Source organism: Mus musculus, chromosome 18 (assembly GCF_000001635.26).
Source record: "Mus musculus strain C57BL/6J chromosome 18, GRCm38.p6 C57BL/6J".
Lineage (NCBI taxonomy): Eukaryota > Metazoa > Chordata > Mammalia > Rodentia > Muridae > Mus > Mus musculus.
Genome location: NC_000084.6, coordinates 60,993,832 through 61,015,440, shown reverse-complemented (window position 1 = coordinate 61,015,440; position 21,609 = coordinate 60,993,832). Strand labels below are relative to the sequence as shown.

The following is a 21,609-nucleotide window of genomic DNA, read 5'->3' as shown; positions in this document are numbered from 1 at the left end:
CATGGACATCCATCATAATACAGCAAGACTCAGGAAGTACACTCCGCCCATCTTGGCCACCTGGGGCTCCTAGGGGCAGAAACAGCAGGGAGAAGCTCCTGGCTTGCTAGCTGTATCTCAGAGGCTGGGGAGGAAGAGACAGCTCCCCGCCCCCACCCCAGCTCGGGAACTCTGGAATCCAGTCCTCCTCTCAAACCCCAAAGGTCAGAGCAGACTCTACCCCGGCATCTTCCAAATGTGGACGCTGAATGTCTAAAGAGGGCATCTTTAGAGGACATGGATTGTCCCATACCTGGCTTCAAATGGTGGTTTATCCCAGCAAACTAGACCACGGATTGCCTCATTCCCTCCAGTTATCACTTAACCATCCTAGCCGAAGGCTCAAAGAATGGTCTGAGAGCTTAGCCAGGCATCTGCTGGTTGGTGGCCCCGGTTGACAGATAAAATGGATAGCCCAGAGGCCATAGTGCTGATAGACAGGAACCTGCCTTACCGTTACATCACAAGCCACCACAACACTGTAGCACTTGCTGGTTCCTTCCCCTCTCCCAAACCTCCTAACTGCATACACTTTCATCCCAAGAAAAGGAGTTATGCTACGTTTATGGGAAGTCTATGAGGACTGGCTCTGTCCCTGGTGTCACATGCTAACTGCACGGCCTTAAGTGAGTAACCTACCTCCCCTGGCCTTTGGTTTCCTCATCCGTGAGACGGAAGGACTAAACAACGCCCTCTCTGGGTTGAGAAAACAAGATGCGGTCCAGGACTATTTTAAGGTATTGGATAAGCACTGATTGACTGGGCAATTGGCTAGTAGCTGAGTGAGCTAAACATTAGTTGTGTGCCTACTGTGTGCAGCAGCTCCATTCTGGCTGTTTTCTATGTTTGGTCTTGCTGAATTCCTTACACCCCAGTAAAGTGACAGGTTGCCCTGCAGGAAACTTAAGGTCATCAACAAAGACGATGTTGTTCGGTGCTGGAACCCCACACAGGCATTTTAATGGACAGGAGCACTCTGCTGCCTCTCTCCTCACCCAACTAATGAAAGGGGGGCCCAGAGATAGCAGTCACTTGCCCAAGGTCACACAGAAGACCGTAACTGCGACCGATGGTTTCTGTCACGCACCCCCTCCCCACGGGCTTGGGCCGCTCCAATCCGCAGCTCTGCGTGCGGGGGCGCGCCCATCCCCCCGCCGCCGTCTGTCCGTCATCGGATCTGTCTGGGTGTCTCCTCAGCCTAGGGCGCTGCGCAGGGAGAGGCAGGGCGTTCGTAGCACCCCACGCCCGCAGCGGCCTCACGGCAGCGCCTGCGCCCTCCCGAGCCCGTGCGCGGGAGCCGTGGGGGCAAAGGCGCAGAGGTAGGACCAGTGCTCGGCGCCCGCTTGGCTGGCTCTCTGCGCTCTTGCAAGCTGCCCGCGCCGGCTCTCCAAGATGAAGAAGCTCCAAGAAGCTCACCTCCGCAAGGTAGGGCACGAGGGCGGAGCGCTCCTGAGCAAGGCTGGGAGGATCGACGGGCCAAAGGGATGCCCCCCACTGCTCCGGGCTAGGGAACCTTCCAAACTGGATTACAGGGAGGGGCGGGGTCACGATCTCTCCTGGTGTCTCGGGATGTAGTGTTAGGGTCCAGGTTCACTGTGCACCGGCCTGCAAACAGGTGTCTGCAGCCCCAGGAGGCGCGGACGGGTGGCAGGGGTCAAATACCCCTCTCTCCGTACTCCATCTGTTCTACCAGGGCCTGACTTAGGGTGGGGGCGTTAGAAGATGAATGTCAACATTGAGCTGGGCTCTCCTGGGGCTGGAATCTCGCCCTGGCTTCACCTGGGCACTCTATACCAAAAGGGCCTTTACCAGCCTCCAGCGGACCCACTTCAGTCCTGAGGATTTGGGCCCTGACGGCTGGGGTCCTTCTGATGTCCCCCTTGTCCCTTTTCACCGCACCCTCCCTCTCTTGTTGAGGAGCCCCCTCCCCCCGCAGAGACCCCAGACAGTCCGTGATCAGGTTGAAGGGAGGCAAGGGTGGGGTCCGGGAACCTAAGAATGGGAGGTGGGGTAGCGGCAGAGATGTCAGCCAGACCTCTGTCTCCCCACCTGTCCATGCAGGACCTCCCAGTTGTTTGTGGGGGAGGGGGAGTACTGAGGTAAGTTTTCCGGTGACAAGCTTTGAAGTCCCAGCCCTAGGCTAGGAAAGAGAACTCCTGAGCACTGTTTCTGAAGCTTCCACTTGGCGGTGACTGGTCAAGTCCGGATCTCCAACCTTCCATCTCCAGTATGGAGCTAAGAACCCCTCCCCCACTGGACTGTGTGGGATTTGGAGATGCTGTGGACTGGAAGGGGCAGGCACACGTGAGAAGACTACATAGGGACTGACTGCTGTTATCACAACACACACACACACACACACACACACACACACACACACACACACCTTCATTCAAGCTTTCTGACCTTATGCTCCCAAACCCGGGAACACTGGAATCTTTTCTATTGGCTGGCAGGAGTCACTTCTTGAAACTGTGGTCTCTTGGATCCTATTTGATCTTGTCCCCATTTTCCCCAGGCGCTCTCTCTCTCTCGCTCTCTCTCTCTCTCTCTCTCTCTTCCTCTCCATCTCCCTCCCCCCTCTTTCTCTCCTTTGCTCTCCCCTCCCACAAGAACCCCTGCCCTTCTCTGTCACAGCCGCAGCCACACATGATAGAAACAGCCATGTGGTAGGAAGCTCTTGCCGAGTACCCCGGAGAAGCATCTTTGCTCCTCCAGCCATCCATTAGACTCCACTAGCCCCCATTTCTCAGACAGAGCAGGTGAGGCGCAGGAGTGCTTCACGACTTACCTGGAAGTGGGAGCTACCTAGAACAAGCAGAGCAGTACTGACACCCACCCTCCCAACGTCTCAGAGAGAAGGGGGACCTCTGTGAGCAAGACCAGGCTGGGTCAGCAGAAGCATCATGGGGCTGGATCTTGCCCTAGTCGTTGCTCTGACCTTGGCTTGCAATTTGACCTTGGGCCCCTCCCTCTTCTCTCTGGAGCTCTGTTTCCTGCAGTGAGTGGGAATCCCGGATGCCTTTTGTCTTTCCAAGAAGGTAGAAGATATTCCCAGGCTTGGCAGGGTGCTCTCTCCTAATCCCCCTTTCTCTTGATGCCTGAGAATCAACCTATACCTATTGGTCCCTAAAAGAGAGGGTGCAGGTGCATGCATAGAAGTGTGTTCCTGCATGACCCAGAGTGGAGAGTGCGAACTCCCAAACAGGTGGAAAAGGAGAGACCAAGCCAGGTAGGTTCTGGCCCTGCCCCATTTATTTGCCTGCTGTCTGCTGCTTCTGGACCAACCCATCCTTATTGTGCCAGCCTCCTGGGATTCACCTGATGGTGGGGCTAGGGCTCCATGTAGATTCCTGATTGGCTCATCTTTGGGGGACCCCCATTCTCTGGCCCTGGAACAGGAGCAAGCTTCCTTCTGATTGGGGGAGGACCAGTTGGCAGCCTCCTGCTCTTAGAACTCTTGTCACCATGGAAACAGATCGGACTGCTCTGTGAGTGTGGAAAGGGCAGCATCTCTGAGGGGATCAGAAGAGCCTCATTACTGGGACCTTCTGTCAGCCGGCCTGAAAGGGGCAGAGGGTCTCAGGGTGACAGGCCTACCTTGCAACCTAGTGATAAGGGTCATGTCAGCCGGCTGCCACCAACTCACTCTTAGCGTTCCTGTAGAAGCCTGAGGGTCCCCATGAGAGTGGAGAGGAGGGAGGGGAGAAGAGGGGAGGGAGGAGGACAGCCAAGCCTGGGAGTGGTACTCTCATCTCTGCCTGTCCTAGGCTACAGCAGAAAACTGCTGCTCCAGCGATCATCGATCATCTCAGTTTTAAAGTACCTTTTTCATTTTGTCTGTCACCATCACCCACAGCCATGTCAGGCTGTCCTCATCACCACTGCCTAACCACAGAGAAGATTGCCATCATGGTCAGACAACTGTCACTCAGTCAGCCCAGCACTGTCGTTTCTGTGCAGCCTGGGAATCCACTGCCCGACTCCATGCTACAGCAGACGTCTCCAGCTGTGGGATACTTTGTTCACCCCTGTTCTCCTGTCAGGGATGGAAGCCAGGCCTGGTGCATGCAGACAGATGCTCTACCATGGAGCCACACCCCAGCCCTCCTTTCATCTTGGTCGTAGTGACACACACATGTAGCCAACACCCAGTGAAGTTGGCTGTCACTATCTGTTTTGGGTGGAAAGTCTTTGGGACAGAAACTCCTCTGGTCAGTGGCTTGGCTCGGAGTCCCTGGGAGAGCCCTCAGTCATTGTGAGCCTCTGGCTAAGACCCCTAACAGAGAGCCCCCTGACATTGTATTGTATAGGCTCACACCTCTGAAGGAGCATACTGGCTCCTTGAGACCCTTTCCTCAAACAGAAATTAGGAACAGTGCATGCTGGTTGGAATGTCCTGACCCATTCAATGAGCTGACCAGCCCCGCAAGTGAAGACATATATTTTAGATTGTGTTAAGCCAGCTTTTGACTGAAGAATTCTTCCACAGAATGCCTGTGCTAGGAGTGTCTCAAAGGATATGTTTCAGGAAACTTAGATCTACCCAGTCTCCACCCTGTCTTGAAGACTAGGGTCACACCGTGTACTAGCATAGACCATGAACCAGAATCAGCCTTCTGGTTCCCAGGATTGCCTACAAGTGTATCTGGATAGAAAGCTGAGGGAAGGCTTTTCTCCTGGGGTGCACATCATGGCTGGATATTCACTGATTGGCCTACTTGGTATTTCCATTCTCCTGGGCACTTGGGAATTTCAGAAGCAAGCAGGCAAGGTAGGCTGCCCTCTTTTGACCCGTTCCCATGGCCCCAGCTGGGAAGTCCTCTCTGAAGTTTAGGTGGTTCTAGTGCCTCTGAACTTTCTCCAGGTAGTAAACTAGAGTAACTTGTAAATAGGCCAACTTGCATTCTTTGTGGCCAAAAGGAGCTGACCTCCAGCTCTCAGCCCCAACCACAGGGAGATTACCCAGTGGACCTCTCTTAACCACAATGAATCATGGAAGGAGACAGCCAAGACAACAGCCTCATTCTCTTCTGCACTCTGTTCTTCACTAATGATAGCTGGGTGGTGACTTTTTGAAGCAAAGCGTCAGAGACATCTTCCCTGAGTGCCATGTGAAACCCACAGCCCCCACTATGTCCTCTGAGCTATGAGACAGAGTTCTGATGCCTTCCTCAGGGAGCCCACATTCTCTGAAATCTTTTGCTTCCTGTGCCAAGGGTACCCTGGCTTCTTCCCTCTGTCCCCCTTGGAGCCTCTTGTCCTGAACACCTTCCAGACTGGCCACCTGTCCTCCGGTAAGCTCCACACTGTAGGCAAAGACTGAGCCATTAGCATTAGGAGTTCTGATGCCCCGCCTGGTTCTCCTGGCCAAGCAATCAAAACCCTCAGGTCGTTCATGACCCCTCCTGGAGCCTCTGCTTTCTTCACACTTGGAATAGAGTGTGGGTGAGTAGTTGGCTCAGGTGTAGAATGTTTACTGCTATAATCACTAACACGTGGTGACAACACACAGTGACTGCCACAAAGATCTTCACTGGCAGTGATATTAAAGTGGGTCATCCTTGGCCTATTTCTGCTAGCCAAGATGGAGACGGGCAGCTTCCTAAGGCCTGAGCCAGCTGCCGGCCCCTAAGGATCTGCAAGCTAGGCCCTCTTGAGTCCAGGTGAAATCACCGGATCATCTGAACCTGATGCGAGATTTCCCACTCAACCTTGCTCAACCCACGGTCTCAGTTTGGCCTCACCCTCCTCCCTCTCTGCTTTTTTTCTTCTCTCTCTCTCTCTTACTGGCAGCCCATCACCCCAGACCTGCTGATGACTCCCAGTGACCAGGGCGATGTGGACCTGGATGTAGACTTCGCAGCAGACAGGGGCAACTGGACGGGCAAGCTGGACTTCCTGCTGTCCTGCATCGGCTACTGCGTGGGCTTGGGAAATGTCTGGCGCTTTCCCTACCGAGCCTACACCAATGGAGGCGGTATGGGCCTGGGAACCTCTTGGGAGTAGCTGGGGAGACAGACCAAGGCTTGGGGGCTATAGGATGGCCTTTGGAGTGACCTTAGGTTAGAGGGAGGTGGCTTACTCTGCCTGTCCCTTTTCACCGCCTAAGCCCCTCCTCCTGCTTTGAATTCCCAGCCTGATACCCAGGTTTCCTCCCTAAGACCTAAAGCTTTCCTAGAACCTATAGTGGGCAGACATTGTTGCCTATTATGGTAGGTGGAAAGGGTAGTACCCACTGTCACTATTCATTGGCTTTGCAGTGTATCCTGTCCCCTCCCCCACCTCTCCCAGCGCCCTGCTCTACCCACAGTTCCCTTTCTAGAATCTTCCTTGTTCCCTCCTCTGCTGATTCTTTCCATTCAGACTGAAAAACGCAAGATCTATGCTATTTTTACAAATAATTCCCTTTGTCCTTGATTCTCCTTCAAGTTAAGCATTCCAAACCTCGTTAGCAATAGTTAGGGTGAAGTACGCCAGTGCCAGGTCCTGGGCTTGGTGGCTGCCTCAGGCCCTGATAAACAACCTTTCTGGGTAGGCACCTCAGAAATGCTGAAGTAGCTGGAGTCTGGAGAGGCCAAGTTCCCTGTCTAGGGTCACCTGGTGCAGATTCAACCTTCCAACGGTCGTCTTGGACGCTCTGGCTGGCACCTGAGATTTCATGTGTGTTTTCATGTGTGTCTCCAGCTCCCTCCCCCCAAACTTGTTAAAGAGGTGCATTCTGGCAAAGAGGAAACCAGGTAACACTAGACCAAGCAAAACTGCGAGTCCACCATCAGCGTCCAGGACTCCAGGATTCTCTCCTCTCCCAATCCCTTCTTCCCTAATTTTTTTTTTGTGTGTGTGTGTGTGGTAACCTTACTTCTTCCACAGACAGGCAGCCCTCCTCCATGAAGCTAGGGTGGGGAGCCCAGACACAGACACTTCTGGAGTGACTGTTCTGGAGCCACTCTCTCAGAAGATCACCTGAGACGAATCGATATAGAATTGCAAGGGAAGTGATTAGTATCACTTGGGATATTTACCCGCGGAGCTTCAGGAGGGAGGCCAGAGGGCTAGCTCTATGACTACAGCCCTAGCAGAGCCATCTGTTGGTAGGCAGCTGTCTGAAGGAGGTGGCTGTCTATGTGTGAGGAGAAGGGGAGGGATGCCAGGCCCAGGAAACTGCAGGGCCCATGAAATCGCAGGTGCCAGCCAGAGCATCTTGAGGCAGCACTCATGAGGAAGGGACCATCCGAGCCAGACTCTGGAGGTATGGAGCTGGTACTCTGTGGATGATAACTCATTCACCCACTCTTCGTGCAGTCCCTCGGCAGGCGATTCTGGAGGGTCTGCTAGGTGCCCACCCATGGCCTGGGCTCTCTAGCTACAGATGTGAGTAATTAACCAGCAGCTCCCCCAGCCTCAGTGACCCTCGGGAGAAGTGCTCCACCCCTCCACCGCAGGTGGGATGGTAGGTGGCTGCTGTCAAGGGACAGCGGTGGGCCAGCCAGCATGGAGCCTTGGAGGGGCTGGTCCACCTGAATCCCAACCCCATCTGCTACCTCCCTGCAGGAGCCTTCCTCGTGCCCTACTTCCTCATGCTGGCCATCTGTGGAATCCCCCTCTTCTTTCTTGAGCTCTCCCTGGGCCAGTTCTCCAGCCTGGGACCCCTGGCTGTCTGGAAAATCAGCCCTCTCTTTAAAGGTAAGGCTCAGTGGTCCTTGGCGGGCGTAGAGCCACCGGGAGGCGTGGGGAGTCGCCCTGCTCCTAGGCTCTCCCAGCGGAGTGATGCTCTCTCTGCCCTACCCAGGTGCAGGTGCGGCCATGCTGCTCATTGTAGGCCTGGTGGCCATTTACTACAACATGATTATCGCCTACGTCCTCTTCTACCTCTTCGCCTCCCTCACCAGCAATTTGCCCTGGGAGCACTGTGGCAACTGGTGGAACACGGAGCTTTGCCTGGAGCACAGAGGCCCCAAGAGTGGTAATGGGGTGCTGCCTCTTAACCTCAGCAGCACCGTCAGCCCCAGTGAGGAGTACTGGAGGTCAGCCTGACTGGGGTAGCCACTGAGGGTGGGCAGGAGGACGGGGTGCTGTGTGTGTGTGTGTGTGTGTGTGTGTGTGTGTGTGTGTGGTGGTAGGGAACAAAGGATTCTGATCCTTGATCCTTTCCTGGTCGGCTGCTTTTACAATGGGACAATTAGAGTAGACTAATTCAGAAGGTGGCTGATGCAGATTAGAGGAAAGACTGCTCGGAAACTGCAGTCTAGCCTCAGGGGTGAAGGGGTTAGTAAGTCAGTGTCCATTTATTGACAAGAGTGACGTTCATTAGCAAGAGTGACATTTGAGATCCTCGGTTTCTTCCGCTGTCACAGGGAGGGTGATAACTGTACCTACGTCGCAGGACATTACCTACTTAGTCGCTCACGCATTTATTCTCCGAATAAGCGTTTACTGAGGGGCTAAATCCATTGGTAAAGCGCTTAACATAGAGCCAGGGACTTAACAAAGTTAGAACCATCTCAGATGTGTAAGAGCAGAGGCGCGACAAAGGTTGCCTGGGAGTTTTAAACAAGGCAACGTGGATAAAACCATCATGGCAGTGCCAAGAACTCATGAGTCCAGGAATGGCAGCTTTCAGAAAGACATGGTGGCTCACCAGCCCATCCTAGCTGAGAAAGCAAGGGCCAGAGGCTTGCTCAGTATCAGTAATGATGACCCTAAGGTTTCCTGACTTAGCCCTGTTCCAGGATATTCCAGAGTAGCCCAGACTCTGGATGGATAATCTCTTCCCTCCCCTGCAAAGGATTGCTCCCAAAGACTCCCAGTAGGTTCATGTCTCGAACTGGTCTCTCTCCCAGCTTGCATGGCCTGTACAGTCCACTCCCTTGTTCATTTCAAGGGCAGCCAGAGGGCCTGCATCTGCTAAAGTATGACCTAATAGTTTGAGTATGTCTTGCAAAACTCAAGACATAGTCGCTGTGACTGCTAAGAGTCTCTTGGGGCAAAGCTAAGGTTGATCACATTGGGTGAGGTGTAGATGGGGCAGATGGTACTGCCATGAGGATTAATTGGAGGTATTTTAATGAAGTGGCTTTGTAGAGCATTAGGGAATCCACATGGAGAGTTAGGGCACTGGAACTAGCACCAGAGAGAGCTGCTACCATGTAGAACCAAGGCACAGAGGAAGGGATTGTGGGCTTTGGAGCCTTGGAAGTAGGACTACCCAAGTGAACCATGGCTCAGATGAGCATAACCATGGCCAGGCTCCTGAATAGAGAGTGTGTGTGTGTGTACGTGTACACACCTGTTTACATGTGTGCAAATATCGGATCCATCAAGCCTGTATCAGCTATTTGCTGCTGAAAGAAGTGTGTGTTAAGAGGGGGCGTGTAGAGGCAAGTTTTCTGGGCTCCAAGACAAATGGAGGGACCTTGGAAAGCACCACATGAGAGAAAGAGCTACCTAGAAGCTCTAGCCATGCCTAGAAGGTTGGGCATGGCTCCCTTCCCCCCTCACCTATGAATGATAGGATAACCAGAGGATTCTCTAATCATTATTTCCCACAGCCGCTATGTCCTGCACATACAGGGCAGCCAGGGCATCGGCCGACCGGGGGAGATTCGCTGGAACCTCTGCCTCTGCCTGCTGCTGGCCTGGGTCATCGTGTTCCTCTGTATCTTGAAGGGGGTGAAGTCCTCGGGCAAGGTGAGGCTTGGGAGGCTGGGTGCCAAGATGCAGTGGCTAGGGAGGAAGTGGGCACTGGCCAAGGCTGAGAAGATGATAGAATTTACCTGAAGATGGGAAGAGAGGACTTGGGAGGGCTCTCTGCCTAGAGTGGGGGAGGAGGTTAGTAGTGACACTGGGCCTCCTCCCTGCTTTCTTAGGTGATGTACCTGCTTCAGGCAGCACCTATAGGTTAGACAAGCTGGCATCTTTGCCTAGAGCTTGCCACTTTGCAGAGAGTCAGTAGGGCTTGTGGAATGCTTATGGGCTGGATAAATAGATCAGACCACTTAGAGTTGAAGGTCACCCATATCCAGATGTTTCATTACCTAGAAATCCTAGGAGGTTGGCATGGCTGGGTCTGGGGTTCATGGTTGTTTCCACAGTCTGCTCCTCTGACCTCTCCGTGAAGCCTTGCTCCACACTGGCTCTCCCTACTTGCTTCCCAGTCTGCAGATATTGTAGAGCTTACCTTATTGGATAAGGTGGGCTGTGTACCCACCCCGTGCCCAGTCTCTGTGGCAGGAAAGGATTATCTGTTTTGTTGGGCCTGTTCATGAGCCCACCCCCAAAGCTGGGCATTAAGTGAGCCCCACGTAAGGGAAGCTGGATTACTAACCAGGTAAAGACAAACTAGACATAAGGAGACCAGCGTGCACTGCAGGTGATGGGCAGAGAAAAGGGTAATAGGCTGTTTAGGATTGAGAAATCTGGGTCACCTAAAAATGACCCAGATTTTAAATGACCTTTGCTAAGCAAGAGGACATCACTATTCAATATAGGCTGGAGAGGGTTAGAGAAGAGGGACCACCATAGTCACCAGCAAGGGAGAGGATGGTGAGGCTTGCTGAGATGATAAGAGAAGGGGCTTATTGGATGTTCAGGAAGTGGAGGATGTCAGATGGTTTGTAAGGGCACAGGAGGGGGAGACTCACTCCTAGTGGTGCTAGCCTGTACCAGGGGAGTCAGTAGAGATGGGGCAGGGGTGGCCTTGGGAAGCAGGGTAGCAACCCTGGGTTGGTGATGGGGGAGAGAAGGATATATCCAAAATGGTGGCTGCTTCCTAGCTCAGAACCCCCAAAAGTTGAGAAGGTGGGTTTCTGGCATTGAGGACATGGACAGGGAGAGATTGTGGACGGTCGTCTGCCACTCCAACCTGCTCTCTTCCAGGTGGTGTATTTCACGGCCACCTTTCCCTACCTCATCCTCCTCATGCTGCTGGTTCGAGGAGTGACCCTTCCCGGGGCCTGGAAGGGCATCCAGTTCTATCTCACCCCCCAGTTCCACCACCTGTTATCTTCAAAGGTGAGCAGGGAGCATGGAAGGAAGTCTCTATGGGAGAGGGGGCAGGAGGGGGGAGAACCTCCGTCGGGGAGCCTCCAGCTGCAGCTCTGTCCTGACCCTTCCCGTGTGTATTCTTAAAATCCTAGGACGCAGATATTATTTTCTCCATTTGACAGGAGCAGACAAGAGTTAGTGATGAGTGTAAGGTCTCATGGAAGGGGTTCTATTCAGATCAGTCTATCTCCAAACCCTGGGGGGGGGGGCGTGAGTACCAGTGACAACCACATCATGGTCCCGACCGCTGACGCTATTGGCCGCTTGACTGTACCTGACACTTCGTAATCACTTAATGATTTTATGCTCATTGTGCTTCTCCATGAGGTAGACACTGTTTCAGATCCTTCACCACAGATGAGGGACCTGGAATGTGTAGAGGTTAACAGGGCTCACACAGGATGGAGTTAGAAACTGGTAAAGATGAGTACCAGTTCAGACCCCTCTGACTCCAGGCAGGGAGGAAAGTGGTTACCTAGGCCTGTGCTCAACTCCAAGCTGCTGGCAACTCTGCATTGGCCACACCTTCCTTCAGGACTGGACCAGGCTTAGAGACCATCTACTAGACCCTGGGTGGTAAACTGAGTCCCAGAAAAGGGAAGGACTTGCCCACATCCTGCAGTGTAAGTGCCGGAGCTGGGTCTGCTCCTGGCCCTCATCTGTAACCCTGACTGTTCCCTATTCCCGAACCTATCTTTCCCCTTCCCCCTCCTCCTTCTCTCCTGGGCCCTCCCTGTCTTCCCTGTCCCTCTTTCCTTGGCACAGGTGTGGATTGAAGCTGCTCTTCAGATCTTTTATTCTCTAGGAGTGGGCTTTGGGGGTCTCCTCACCTTTGCTTCCTACAACACATTCCATCAGAACATCTACAGGTCAGTGCCTGCTACTTCCGGTGCCAGGGGCCAAACTCAGGGGGATGGGTGCCTGGGAGGTTCCTTTGGGTTGAGGCTGTGGCCAGTTCACCCTGGCCTGGGTTTGGACTCTCCTTGGCAGAGACACCTTCATTGTCACTCTGGGCAATGCCATCACTAGCATCCTGGCTGGCTTTGCTATCTTCTCGGTGCTGGGCTACATGTCTCAGGAGCTGGGTGTGCCCGTGGACCAAGTGGCCAAAGCAGGTAGGTGGAGGCAGCATGTGAGGGTTTGGTTGGGGTGAGAGATAGCTGAGTCACAGGGTGTGCTAGCAACACAGACAGGCAAGATGGGGGATAGCTAGTTATGATTTTTTTCCTAGGGGGTGTTTTTGTTTTGTTTTGGTGTGTATATGTGTGTATGTGTATGTGTATGTGTGTGTGTGTGCATACACACACATGCATGCACACACACACATGCATGCACACACACATGCATGCACACACACATGCATGCACACACACATGCATGCACACACACACTTTTGTGGGACATCCGTGTAAATGCATGGGTGTGCAAGTGAGCGTGCAACAATCTCTGGAGACAACGGTGTGTCTGTATGAAGAAGCTGTTTTATCTTTTGGGTCTTGTTTGTCACACCCTGTGTTGAGATGTATGTGTGAAAGTGAATGTAGAGGGCCAATAATCTGAATCAGCGTGTTTTGTGTCAGTGGGTGAGTGTCAGTATGTGTACTAGTGGGGCTCTCTGTACAAATGAGTACGTGCGGACCTGTGTTCTGACTATGTGCTACATTTGGTTCCTGTGTGTATGTGTGCATGACTGACCACTAATTCATTTTCAATAGTCCTGTGTACTGAGCACATGCAGTGTGCCATCCTAGGTCCTGGGGACTAAGTGGTGAATGTGTTAAGTTCGTGTTTATCTCTGGACTTGGGTGTGATGCGTGAGTGCGCTCCCACACAGACACAAGCAGCCCTATATATTTGAATGCATATGGAGGCATACTGTGTACCCCAGGCTGCTGACCCTGCATGCCCCGGGCCCAGGCCCTGGCCTGGCCTTTGTTGTCTACCCACAGGCCATGACCATGTTGCCTCTGTCACCTTTCTGGTCCTTCCTCTTCTTCTTCATGCTTCTGACGCTTGGCCTGGATAGCCAGGTGAGCCTTGCCCATGGGTGAGGGCAATAGTGTATTTATGTGGAAGACTCTGACCTCAATACCCCCTGCAGTTTGCCTTTCTAGAAACCATAGTGACTGCAGTGACTGATGAGTTCCCATACTACCTGCGGCCCAAGAAGGCAGTGTTCTCAGGACTCATCTGTGTGGCCATGTACCTGATGGGACTGATTCTCACCACTGATGTGAGTGACCTTCAGGGAGGCGCCAAGCTGGGAAGCTGGGCAGGGTGTTGTTCTTTGCAGCAGTATTTTTGTCCAGCTGAGAAGTCACTGAATAGCTTCTGGTCCTACCAGGGCCTGTTTCCTGCGGCAGGCACCTTGGTCTATGGTGGAGTTCTGCCTCTGTAGTTAATTTGAAAGACCTGGGTTCAAACCTCACTCCTCTACTTGCTGAGAAACTTCAGACAAGCGACTTCTCCTCTCTGAACCCATTTTTCCTCATGCATACATGGGTCCTGTGAGGCTGCTGGGAAGCAGGAAGGGACATTGTCTCAACAGCTCTGAGCAGGCAGACCGTGGCATGGTTTTCTACTCCCTCAGCCCTGGCCACTTCCCGCTCTCCTCCTGCCAGAAGGAGATGGGCAAACAGAGGGGGAGCCTGAGGGTGGAGGCCCAGCGCTGTGCTTTGTGTTCTAGGGGGGTATGTACTGGCTGGTCCTTTTGGATGACTACAGCGCCAGCTTCGGACTCATGGTGGTGGTGATCACCACGTGCCTCGCTGTCACCCGGGTATATGGTGAGAAGGGCTCGGGGTGGGGGCGGGGGGAAGTGGGGAAGGCAGGCTGACACTCCCAGGAGTGAGAGAACAGGGTGTGAGCCCTGTACTACCGCCAGGCAGGGAGACGCGCATGGGGGAAGGGTCATTGGCTCCGAGGAACCTATCATGGGACACTCCTTCTCCTCCCCCATGCAGGCATCCAGCGGTTCTGCCGAGATATCCACATGATGCTAGGCTTCAAGCCAGGCCTCTACTTCAGGGCCTGCTGGCTGTTTCTGTCTCCAGCTACACTCTTGGTAACCAGGGGTGAGAGGGAAGTTGTTTGGCTGGGGCCCTAAAGCCAAGTGCAGGTCCCTCTGTATGTTTAGTCTAGCTGGGCAATCTCGGCTCTGAGTGAGTCTTTGCTGGGGCAGTGGAGGAGGCATGAGGACCTAGCATACACACCTCCCCTCCAAACCCCAGTTTTCTGAGCTATGCTAGACCTAGACTTACAAATGGGTGGAGCTGCTGGGCGGTGGTGGCGCACGCCTTTAATCCCAGCACTTGGGAGACAGAGGCAGGCGGATTTCTGAGTTCGAGGCCGGCCTGGTCTACAGAGTGAGTTCCAGGACAGCCAGGGCTACACAGAGAAACCCTGTCTCGAAAAACAAAAACAAAAAACAAATGGGTGTAGCTTTTCTAGTTCTTAGGGCCTCAGGAGGGCACCTCGGTACTGTGCTTTGCTTGTCAAAGGGTGAGAGTAACTGGGAGAGAGGCTGTCTCAGGACTTAGGATATCCCCAAGCTGGGCTGTCACAAACCTTCATATCAAGTCAGCATGGAGCTGGCCTGGTCTGGTAAAAGACCCCAGAGACAAACTATCTTCAGTTCTGATACAGCTAAGAACCATGGGTAGGTCCCAGCTAGGCTCTCTCAAGTCTTAAGGTGGTCCAGACCCAGGCCACGCCATACTCTGGGTTCCACTCAAGGACCAGTGATGCTCGAGTCTCCACTCTGCAGGCCTTGCTGGTGTACAGCATCGTCAAGTACCAGCCCTCAGAATATGGCAGCTATCGCTTCCCCGCCTGGGCCGAGCTGCTAGGCATCCTGATGGGTCTGCTCTCTTGCCTCATGATCCCAGCTGGTATGCTGGTAGCTGTGCTTCGAGAGGAGGGCTCGCTCTGGGAGGTGAGTCCACCTTCCCTGCCTGCCTACAGCCTTCTGGCTCTGTGGCCCAGCTCTCGGTTAAAACAAACAAAACCAAAACAACATCATCAAAAAAAAAAAAAAGAAAAAAAAAACACCTGTATAAACAGATGTCCAGAACCTGGCAGGATCCTTGTACCCTGCAAGAGACTCATGGTCTCTAGATTCACTTGGGAGTCTGGGATCAGGCTCTGAATCTCACAGCACATGGGTCCATGAGAATAGGAGAGAAGAACTAATCCAAAGACCACTGATGATAGTGTAGGGGTCAGGACTTGAACTTAGAGACCAGAGGCAGGGCGTAACATTGAGATAGCCCAGAAGGTAGGTTATTCCCCTTGTCCTGTGTTCAGCATCCCTACTGGGCCCATGAGTAGCATAGAATGATTGGGTTAAAGAGAGCAATTGGTTAACAGGGTGATGTTGGTACACACCTTTAATCCCTGCAGTCTAGAGGCAGAGGCAGGTGAGTTCGAGGCCAGCCTGGTCTACAGAGAGAGAGTTCCAGGACAACCAAGGGTACACAGAGAAACTCTTGTTTTCAACAAACAAAAAAACCCAAGACAGGGAGAACGTAATTGGCATAGGAGCAACAGGCCTTGAAAGAGATAGGTAGTAACCCACTGTGGGCCACCAGATATGCTATGTGACCATAAGGACATCCTGGCCTCTCTCTGAGCTGCCCAGGGCACCCTTTGTACATAGAGACTTCACTTGGGCCCTTATGAGTCTGGAGTCCTCCAATGGCCAGAGACTCATGGTGAGTGAACGGAGCTCAAGCAAGCCTCGTGGCTCAAGCCCGCCAGATAGAGCCTAGGCACCCTCCCTATGACCCGCACACCTAGCAGAGGGTGCTAAAGCCAGCTAGTCCCAGCTCACGAGAGCTTACTGTTGAGAATTTAGGAATGCTGTGATCCATTATTAAAGTAGTGCTAGCCAGAGATCTGCAATGGCAGGAAATGACCTATAAGACAGTCCCCTGCCCCTTCTGCACCCTACATGTCTGCCTCCACACAGCGTGTCTCTCTGTCTCTGTCTCTGTCTCTCTGTCTCTGTTTCTGTCTCTCTCTGTCTCTCTCTGTCTGTCTGTCTGTCTCTCTCTCTTTCTTTCTCTCTCTCTCTCTCTCTCTCACACACACACACACAAACACACACACACAATGGTACCCCCAGCCATATGGTAGCCTGGAATTCAGTCATTGCCCTGCTTCCAACCACTGTGTGACCTGGGGGGCCAAGCTTTCCCCTTCTCTGAACCTCAGAGTCCTCCTAGGCCTCCCAGAGATCTGCCAGTTGCTCCCTTGCTCAAGAACCAGGTGTGTGCAGAGGACAGCAGGACAGGGCGGCTTGAGCCAAGGACGTCAGCACTTGGGTTTGTTGGATCTGTGGCTAGCCCCAGGAGCACTCAGATCAGGGCTGCCTTTCATCCATTAGGTCAGAGTCCCAGCAGCGCTTTAGGGCCCTACTTTCAGTTATCTCTCTAGCCTTGTTTTCTCCTTAAGGACAGGAATGTTAGCCTATAAGGTAGCTGTGAGGAGAAAAGGAGCCAGCCAGACTGTGGAACAGAAAAACAGAACATTCAAAAAGTTCAAGATGGGGCCTATCTAGGTTTAAATCTTAATGCCCTACTTCTAGCCTGTGTGACTTTGTCCAACTTAAGCAACCTCTCTGAGCTTTAACTTTCAGACAATATCTGTGGAAGTAAAGGGGGTGGGAACTAAATAACTCTTTTATAGGGTACTGCAAATATGCAAAAGGCTGATACCCAGCACAGAGCTGGGTATGCTATGTGCTCAATTCTAGACCAGGAGTTCCCATAGACGGTGGTTTTGCCCTGAGCAGCATCCAGCGACATTTTTAATTGTCATGGAGGGAAACTGAAAGGACTATAAGCCAGGACCATGGTTGGCACCCTCCCATGTACAGAACAACCCCACAGCTTGTCCCTGACAGAAGGCCAGTAGTGCTCAGGCTCAGAGACTGTCGTCTGTTTTGTTGTTTGTTTGTTTGTTTGTTTGTTTGTTTGTTTTGCATGTGTAGGCACATCTAAATCCTGGCTCTCGGGGACTTTGCATTGTCGTGTGGGAGGTAGGCAGTAATGACTCAGTAGTGGTAGCTAAGAGCCATACCTCAAAAGAACAAACACACAAGCTGAACACAGAAGCACAGGTAGAGGGGTAAGGGTGCTGTTTTGGCCAGGGCAGTCAGAGTCGGGGCTCTCAGATGGACAAGATGGACGCGGTGGTCAAGACAGCATCACCAGCAGCTGGCAATAGGTCAAAAAACCCCAAGGGAAGAGGGTGGCAAATAGGCCCATGTGACTAGAGCAGAGATGGGGTCGGGGGAGTGGGAGATCCAAGATTGTGGAGTTTCTTAGTTTATTTTCTATTGCTGTGTTTAAAACTCTGTGACCAAGCCTGGGGATGGCTCAGTGGTTAAGAACACTCCGTTTTACAGAGGACTCTAGTCTATAGTTCCCATATCAGGAAAGTTACAACTGTCTGTAGCTCTATCTCCAAGAGATTAGACACTTTTTTCTGGTCTCCTTAGATACCTGCACAGACACGTAGACACACAGACACAGAGGCACACACACATACACACACATACTTACACGTATTTAAAGTTAAAAATAAACTTTTAAAAACCCAGACACATTTCTGAGTTCGAGGCCAGCCTGGTCTACAAAGTGAGTTCCAGGACAGCCAGGGCTACAGAGAAACCCTGTCTCAAAAAAAAAAAAAAAAAAAACCAAAAAACAAAAACCCCAGACATACCATGAGGAAAAGCAAGATGGGGAGGGAAGGGTTTATTTGGTTTGTACCAAGTTGACAAAACCCAGTCAGGAAGGCAGGTAGGACAGGTCCCAGAGAGCAGGGCAGGTCCCAGAGAACATGGCAAGCATTAAAGTTTCACTCTGAGGAAGAGGAGACACCATTGGCCAGTTTGTGAGGAGCTGGCTCTAACAGCTGAATAGATGCCACCACACTCTAGGTGCCAAATGCTGTTGTCGTTGGACCACATCACACCCCGCACCCTTGGAGCCTGTACCCAGTGGGCTTCATCAGCTGCCAGGAGCCTCCTTTTTCTCAGGGCGCAGGGCTCTCCAGCAGGATGGGCAGAGGGCCCTGGGAATGTGGCTAAGAATGACCTCTGTAAGTCTAGGCTTAGCCCCTTAGTCAGCTCCCTCCTTCCTAGACGCTGGGCTCTGGGAAGTGTCTAGGGAGGTCACCTCAGCCCTGTCTGTTTTGGCTGCCAGTCCTTTCCTAAAAGTCCCCAACAAGTCTGGATTCTATTTTCCGCAGAAGAGAGTTAGAAAAGAGCTGAGTCTACGTTTAAATGCTTGTTGGTGTGTGTGTGTGTGTATTGTCTCACAACCTTAGCAACCACGCTATTCCCAAAACTAAATAGTCATGTCCTCTTTACGTGCCCCAGTGTGGAGTTGACAGATGGTGCCTGGAGGCCACCAGTCCCAAAGTGGCAGAGCAGATTCTCACTGGGCATAGGCAGGTCTTTGCAGGGTACCTGGCCATGATAAATGCTCAGTGTCCATTATCATTGCTTTACTGCAGAGACTTCAGCAAGCCAGTCGGCCTGCTATGGACTGGGGCCCATCTCTGGAAGAGAACCGGACGGGAATGTATGTGGCCACACTGGCTGGGAGCCAGTCACCAAAGCCACTGATGGTACACATGCGCAAATACGGGGGCATCACCAGCTTCGAGAACACGGCCATTGAGGTGGACCGTGAGATCGCAGAGGAGGAGGAGGAGTCTATGATGTGAGGCCAGAGACCACCAAATAGGAGGGCTGGTCGGGGCCTCACAGTCCCTTCCGTGGCCTGCAGGGGATTCTGACAGGCAATGGGAGGTTGCCGTGGCAACGACAGTCCCCAGCATAAGTCCCTCTTAGTGGCCTCTACATCTCCTGGAACCTCTATCTAGATGGACATACATACACTAGGTAACTCATTCAAAGCTGAAATGATCCAGCTCAGCCCTTGGTTTGTGAGGGATGTGTTGAAGCCAGGGAGAGAAGGTCTGGACCAAAGTCACATGCCCAAGAGGACCTGTTCCCAAGCCTCCAGCCAGCCAACTCCCTTTCTCTTTGGGGGGAGCAAGCACCATGTTTGATATCATTGTTCAGACATTTTGACAAGATACATTTCCATACAAGCCAACTTTAAACCCCCGGGGTCAGGGTAGTGGAACGCTGGAGAGTCCCAAGGTCCTGGATAGAGAGAGCCAGGGAGTGAATTGGGCAGAAAAGTCTCTGTGGGTTCCTATGTTAAGGCCAGTTTTTCCAGAAGAGGTGGGAGCTTTGGGGGCTGAGAGAGATGAAAGATTGCAGAACATGCAGGAGGGAAGGCTTATGGGTCAGAGCTGCCGCTGGGCCAGGAGGAGGCCCAATCTGCCAGAGCAGAGACCAGGAGTGGCTGGAGATGCTGATGCTCCCAGGTTATAAGAGGGAATGAGGACTATTAGCAGGGAGGGGGAGCCAGAAAGGCAGGGTGGGGGGACTTGCATGGCACTGTATAGCATTTTAGGTCTGTTTGGGGGTGGATTAGGGACAGGTATAGAGGTGGGAGGACTGTGGAGGACAGGAGAGAGGTACTAATGGCTGGAGTTAGATGCTTGGGTGGGAGTGGGTAGAGCCCACCCTTCACCGTTTGGATACCATCCTTGGGCTGGCAGGCGTCCTGAAGAGCTCCCACCATGGGGATAGGAATGAGAAATGAGAGTTTTCTCCCTTGCCGCTGTGGCTTCCAATAACAATGGCTACCGAGACTCTGAGGTGGTCCACACGTCGGACATCCTGATGCTGCAGGGCACCTGACAGGGGGCAGCCTCTGTCCTGGGTCCCTGCGAGATGCTGTTCAGGTGTGGCCCACGCACTGCATTCCCCAGGAGAGCAGGGCACGTTTCATGCAGCATATGACCTAAGAGTGACCTCTCTCCTGGCCTCTCCCCAGCCCATTTGTGTTCTTCTGGTAGGTTGTCAATAAATCCCAAATGGCATCGTCATCTTTACCTGACTCTGCTACAAAAGGCACAGTGGGCGGCGCGGAGTGCTTGCCAGCTCCCACTGGACAGAGGAGGGGCCCAGGGCTGGCCGCTCCTGTTTCTTGCGATCCTGACTTCTGGTGCTCGTTTTTTGTAATGTCTCTGGAGAAACACTGGACCCCTAGAAAGTGCTCAGTCTCCCGATTACATAAAGACAAACGGAGCCCCCGAGGAGAGATACTTGCCCAAAGCGGGGAGGGTAGCAGGTCTTGGCGGCCTTCACCACCACCCCAGAGTATCCCTGCAAGTGAGGCTGGAGCTTGGGTTTTCTAAGCTGAGGAATCTCCCGGTGTTCTCACCCGCTTCCTGCAGGGCCTCAACACATGAAAGAGCCCTAAGCCTTTCTAATGCAGACCCAGGTGTCTGCAAGGCTTTGATGGGGAAGAAAGGAAGGTGGCTGATATTTGGGTATTAATACACTGCCCCTTTCAAAGGGCCAGACCCGCCCACCCCTTTGTTGATACTCCAGGTGGGAAAAGAGTGATGCAGGACCCCCGTTCCCAAGGCAGGCTCCTCTTCCCATACCGGGTACAGCTTCCAGCTTCTGGCAGGGCCCCTGGCCTGCAGCCTCCTTGTCATACCCAATTTGGGGAGTTGGTTCACTCTGCCCACTCAGAGCTGTGGTTCTGAGGGTCTTGCCTTGGGCACCTAGTCATGGCTGCAGCAGGCGACCAAGGAAAGACGAGAGGACCTTGGAGCTGAGACGTCACTTCTTCCACATTGCCATGTGAGAAGGGTCAGAAGGTTATGGGTCACCCGAGTTTTGTGGCCTCTACCTCAGCTCTCAAGGTTTCCCTTGAACCCCCAACTTTTTCACCTCCCCATCCCTCCTCTCCAGCCCAGGCCCCGGATTTGCAAGTTCTCTTGTTACCCATGCTCCGTCTCTGGGCCAGCCAACACACCTTTCCCATTTCTGTGCTCTCTGATTGGCCTTCCTGTTGGGCCACAGTCTCCCTTTGCTTGTGCCATCTCCCAAGCACCCAGGGCAAGTCCTTTACTGATTTCTGATCTCTCTGAGTCACAGTAGACTTGGGTAGACACCAGCCAGGTGGGAAAGCCAACTGGGAACCAGAGGTCCCATCTGGAAGGCTCCATGACAGCACAGGTCGGAAACCAAGGGGAACACTGGCTAAATCCACAATTGGACCTCGGCCTGCAGTCTAGAAGGTACTGGTTAGCTGATACCACCAGGGTCCACAAAACCAGTTAGGGAGGCGAGGAGAGTAATGATATCGATAGAGATGGGGAAATACTGAGCAAGAGACCCATAGTGGGCGTTGGCAGGACAAGAGCGGGACTAGGGTGTTGAAACTTAGAAAATGAAGCATGTCTATCAGGTGATGCTCTGTCTCAGAAGGTAGCCTGGTTGCCGAACGCCCTAGGTTCCTAAGAGTAGCTGGTAGTATGGATTTTGGGTGCAGATTGTCAGCCCTGCAGACTCAGGCTGAGCATCTCAGAGAACGGCACTTGCTCAAGTCTCTCGGGAGCATGCTGGAGCAAGGCCAGGCT

The 21,609-nt window shown here is 52.9% G+C and overlaps 1 protein-coding gene across 10 annotated transcripts; it reads left to right on the top strand.

The window, feature by feature from the left end:
* The first annotated feature begins 1,024 nt into the window (after positions 1-1,024).
* Slc6a7 (solute carrier family 6 (neurotransmitter transporter, L-proline), member 7) lies at positions 1,025-20,065 on the top strand. Of its 10 annotated transcripts, XM_006525930.3 has the most exons (16): positions 1,488-3,271; positions 3,441-3,530; positions 3,899-4,813; positions 5,836-6,019; positions 7,594-7,725; positions 7,832-8,066; positions 9,591-9,729; positions 10,918-11,052; positions 11,851-11,954; positions 12,076-12,200; positions 13,003-13,115; positions 13,187-13,318; positions 13,772-13,871; positions 14,049-14,149; positions 14,852-15,019; positions 18,610-20,065. In XM_006525930.3, exons 3-16 carry the CDS (start codon positions 4,640-4,642, stop codon positions 18,820-18,822), a joined length of 2,055 nt encoding a protein of 684 aa, XP_006525993.1. In that variant the 5' UTR covers positions 1,488-3,271; positions 3,441-3,530; positions 3,899-4,639; the 3' UTR covers positions 18,823-20,065. The 10 variants fall into 10 exon arrangements, with proteins under 10 accessions (XP_030106320.1, XP_030106319.1, NP_958741.1 ...); XM_030250460.1 differs by lacking the exons at positions 1,488-3,271; positions 3,441-3,530; positions 3,899-4,813 and adding exons at positions 1,025-1,464; positions 7,345-7,492; XM_030250459.1 differs by lacking the exons at positions 1,488-3,271; positions 3,441-3,530; positions 3,899-4,813 and adding exons at positions 1,025-1,464; positions 6,578-7,492.
* The last annotated feature ends 1,544 nt before the right edge of the window (positions 20,066-21,609 follow it).

Coding starts and splice junctions, on each gene's coding strand:
- Slc6a7 (XM_006525930.3), top strand. CDS start 4,640: ATGAACCAGAATCAGCCTTCTGGTTCCCAGGATTGCCTACAAGTGTAT. Junction 11,053..11,850: donor ACCACCTGTTATCTTCAAAG/GTGAGCAGGGAG, acceptor TCCTTGGCACAG/GTGTGGATTGAAGCTGCTCT. Junction 15,020..18,609: donor AGGAGGGCTCGCTCTGGGAG/GTGAGTCCACCT, acceptor GCTTTACTGCAG/AGACTTCAGCAAGCCAGTCG.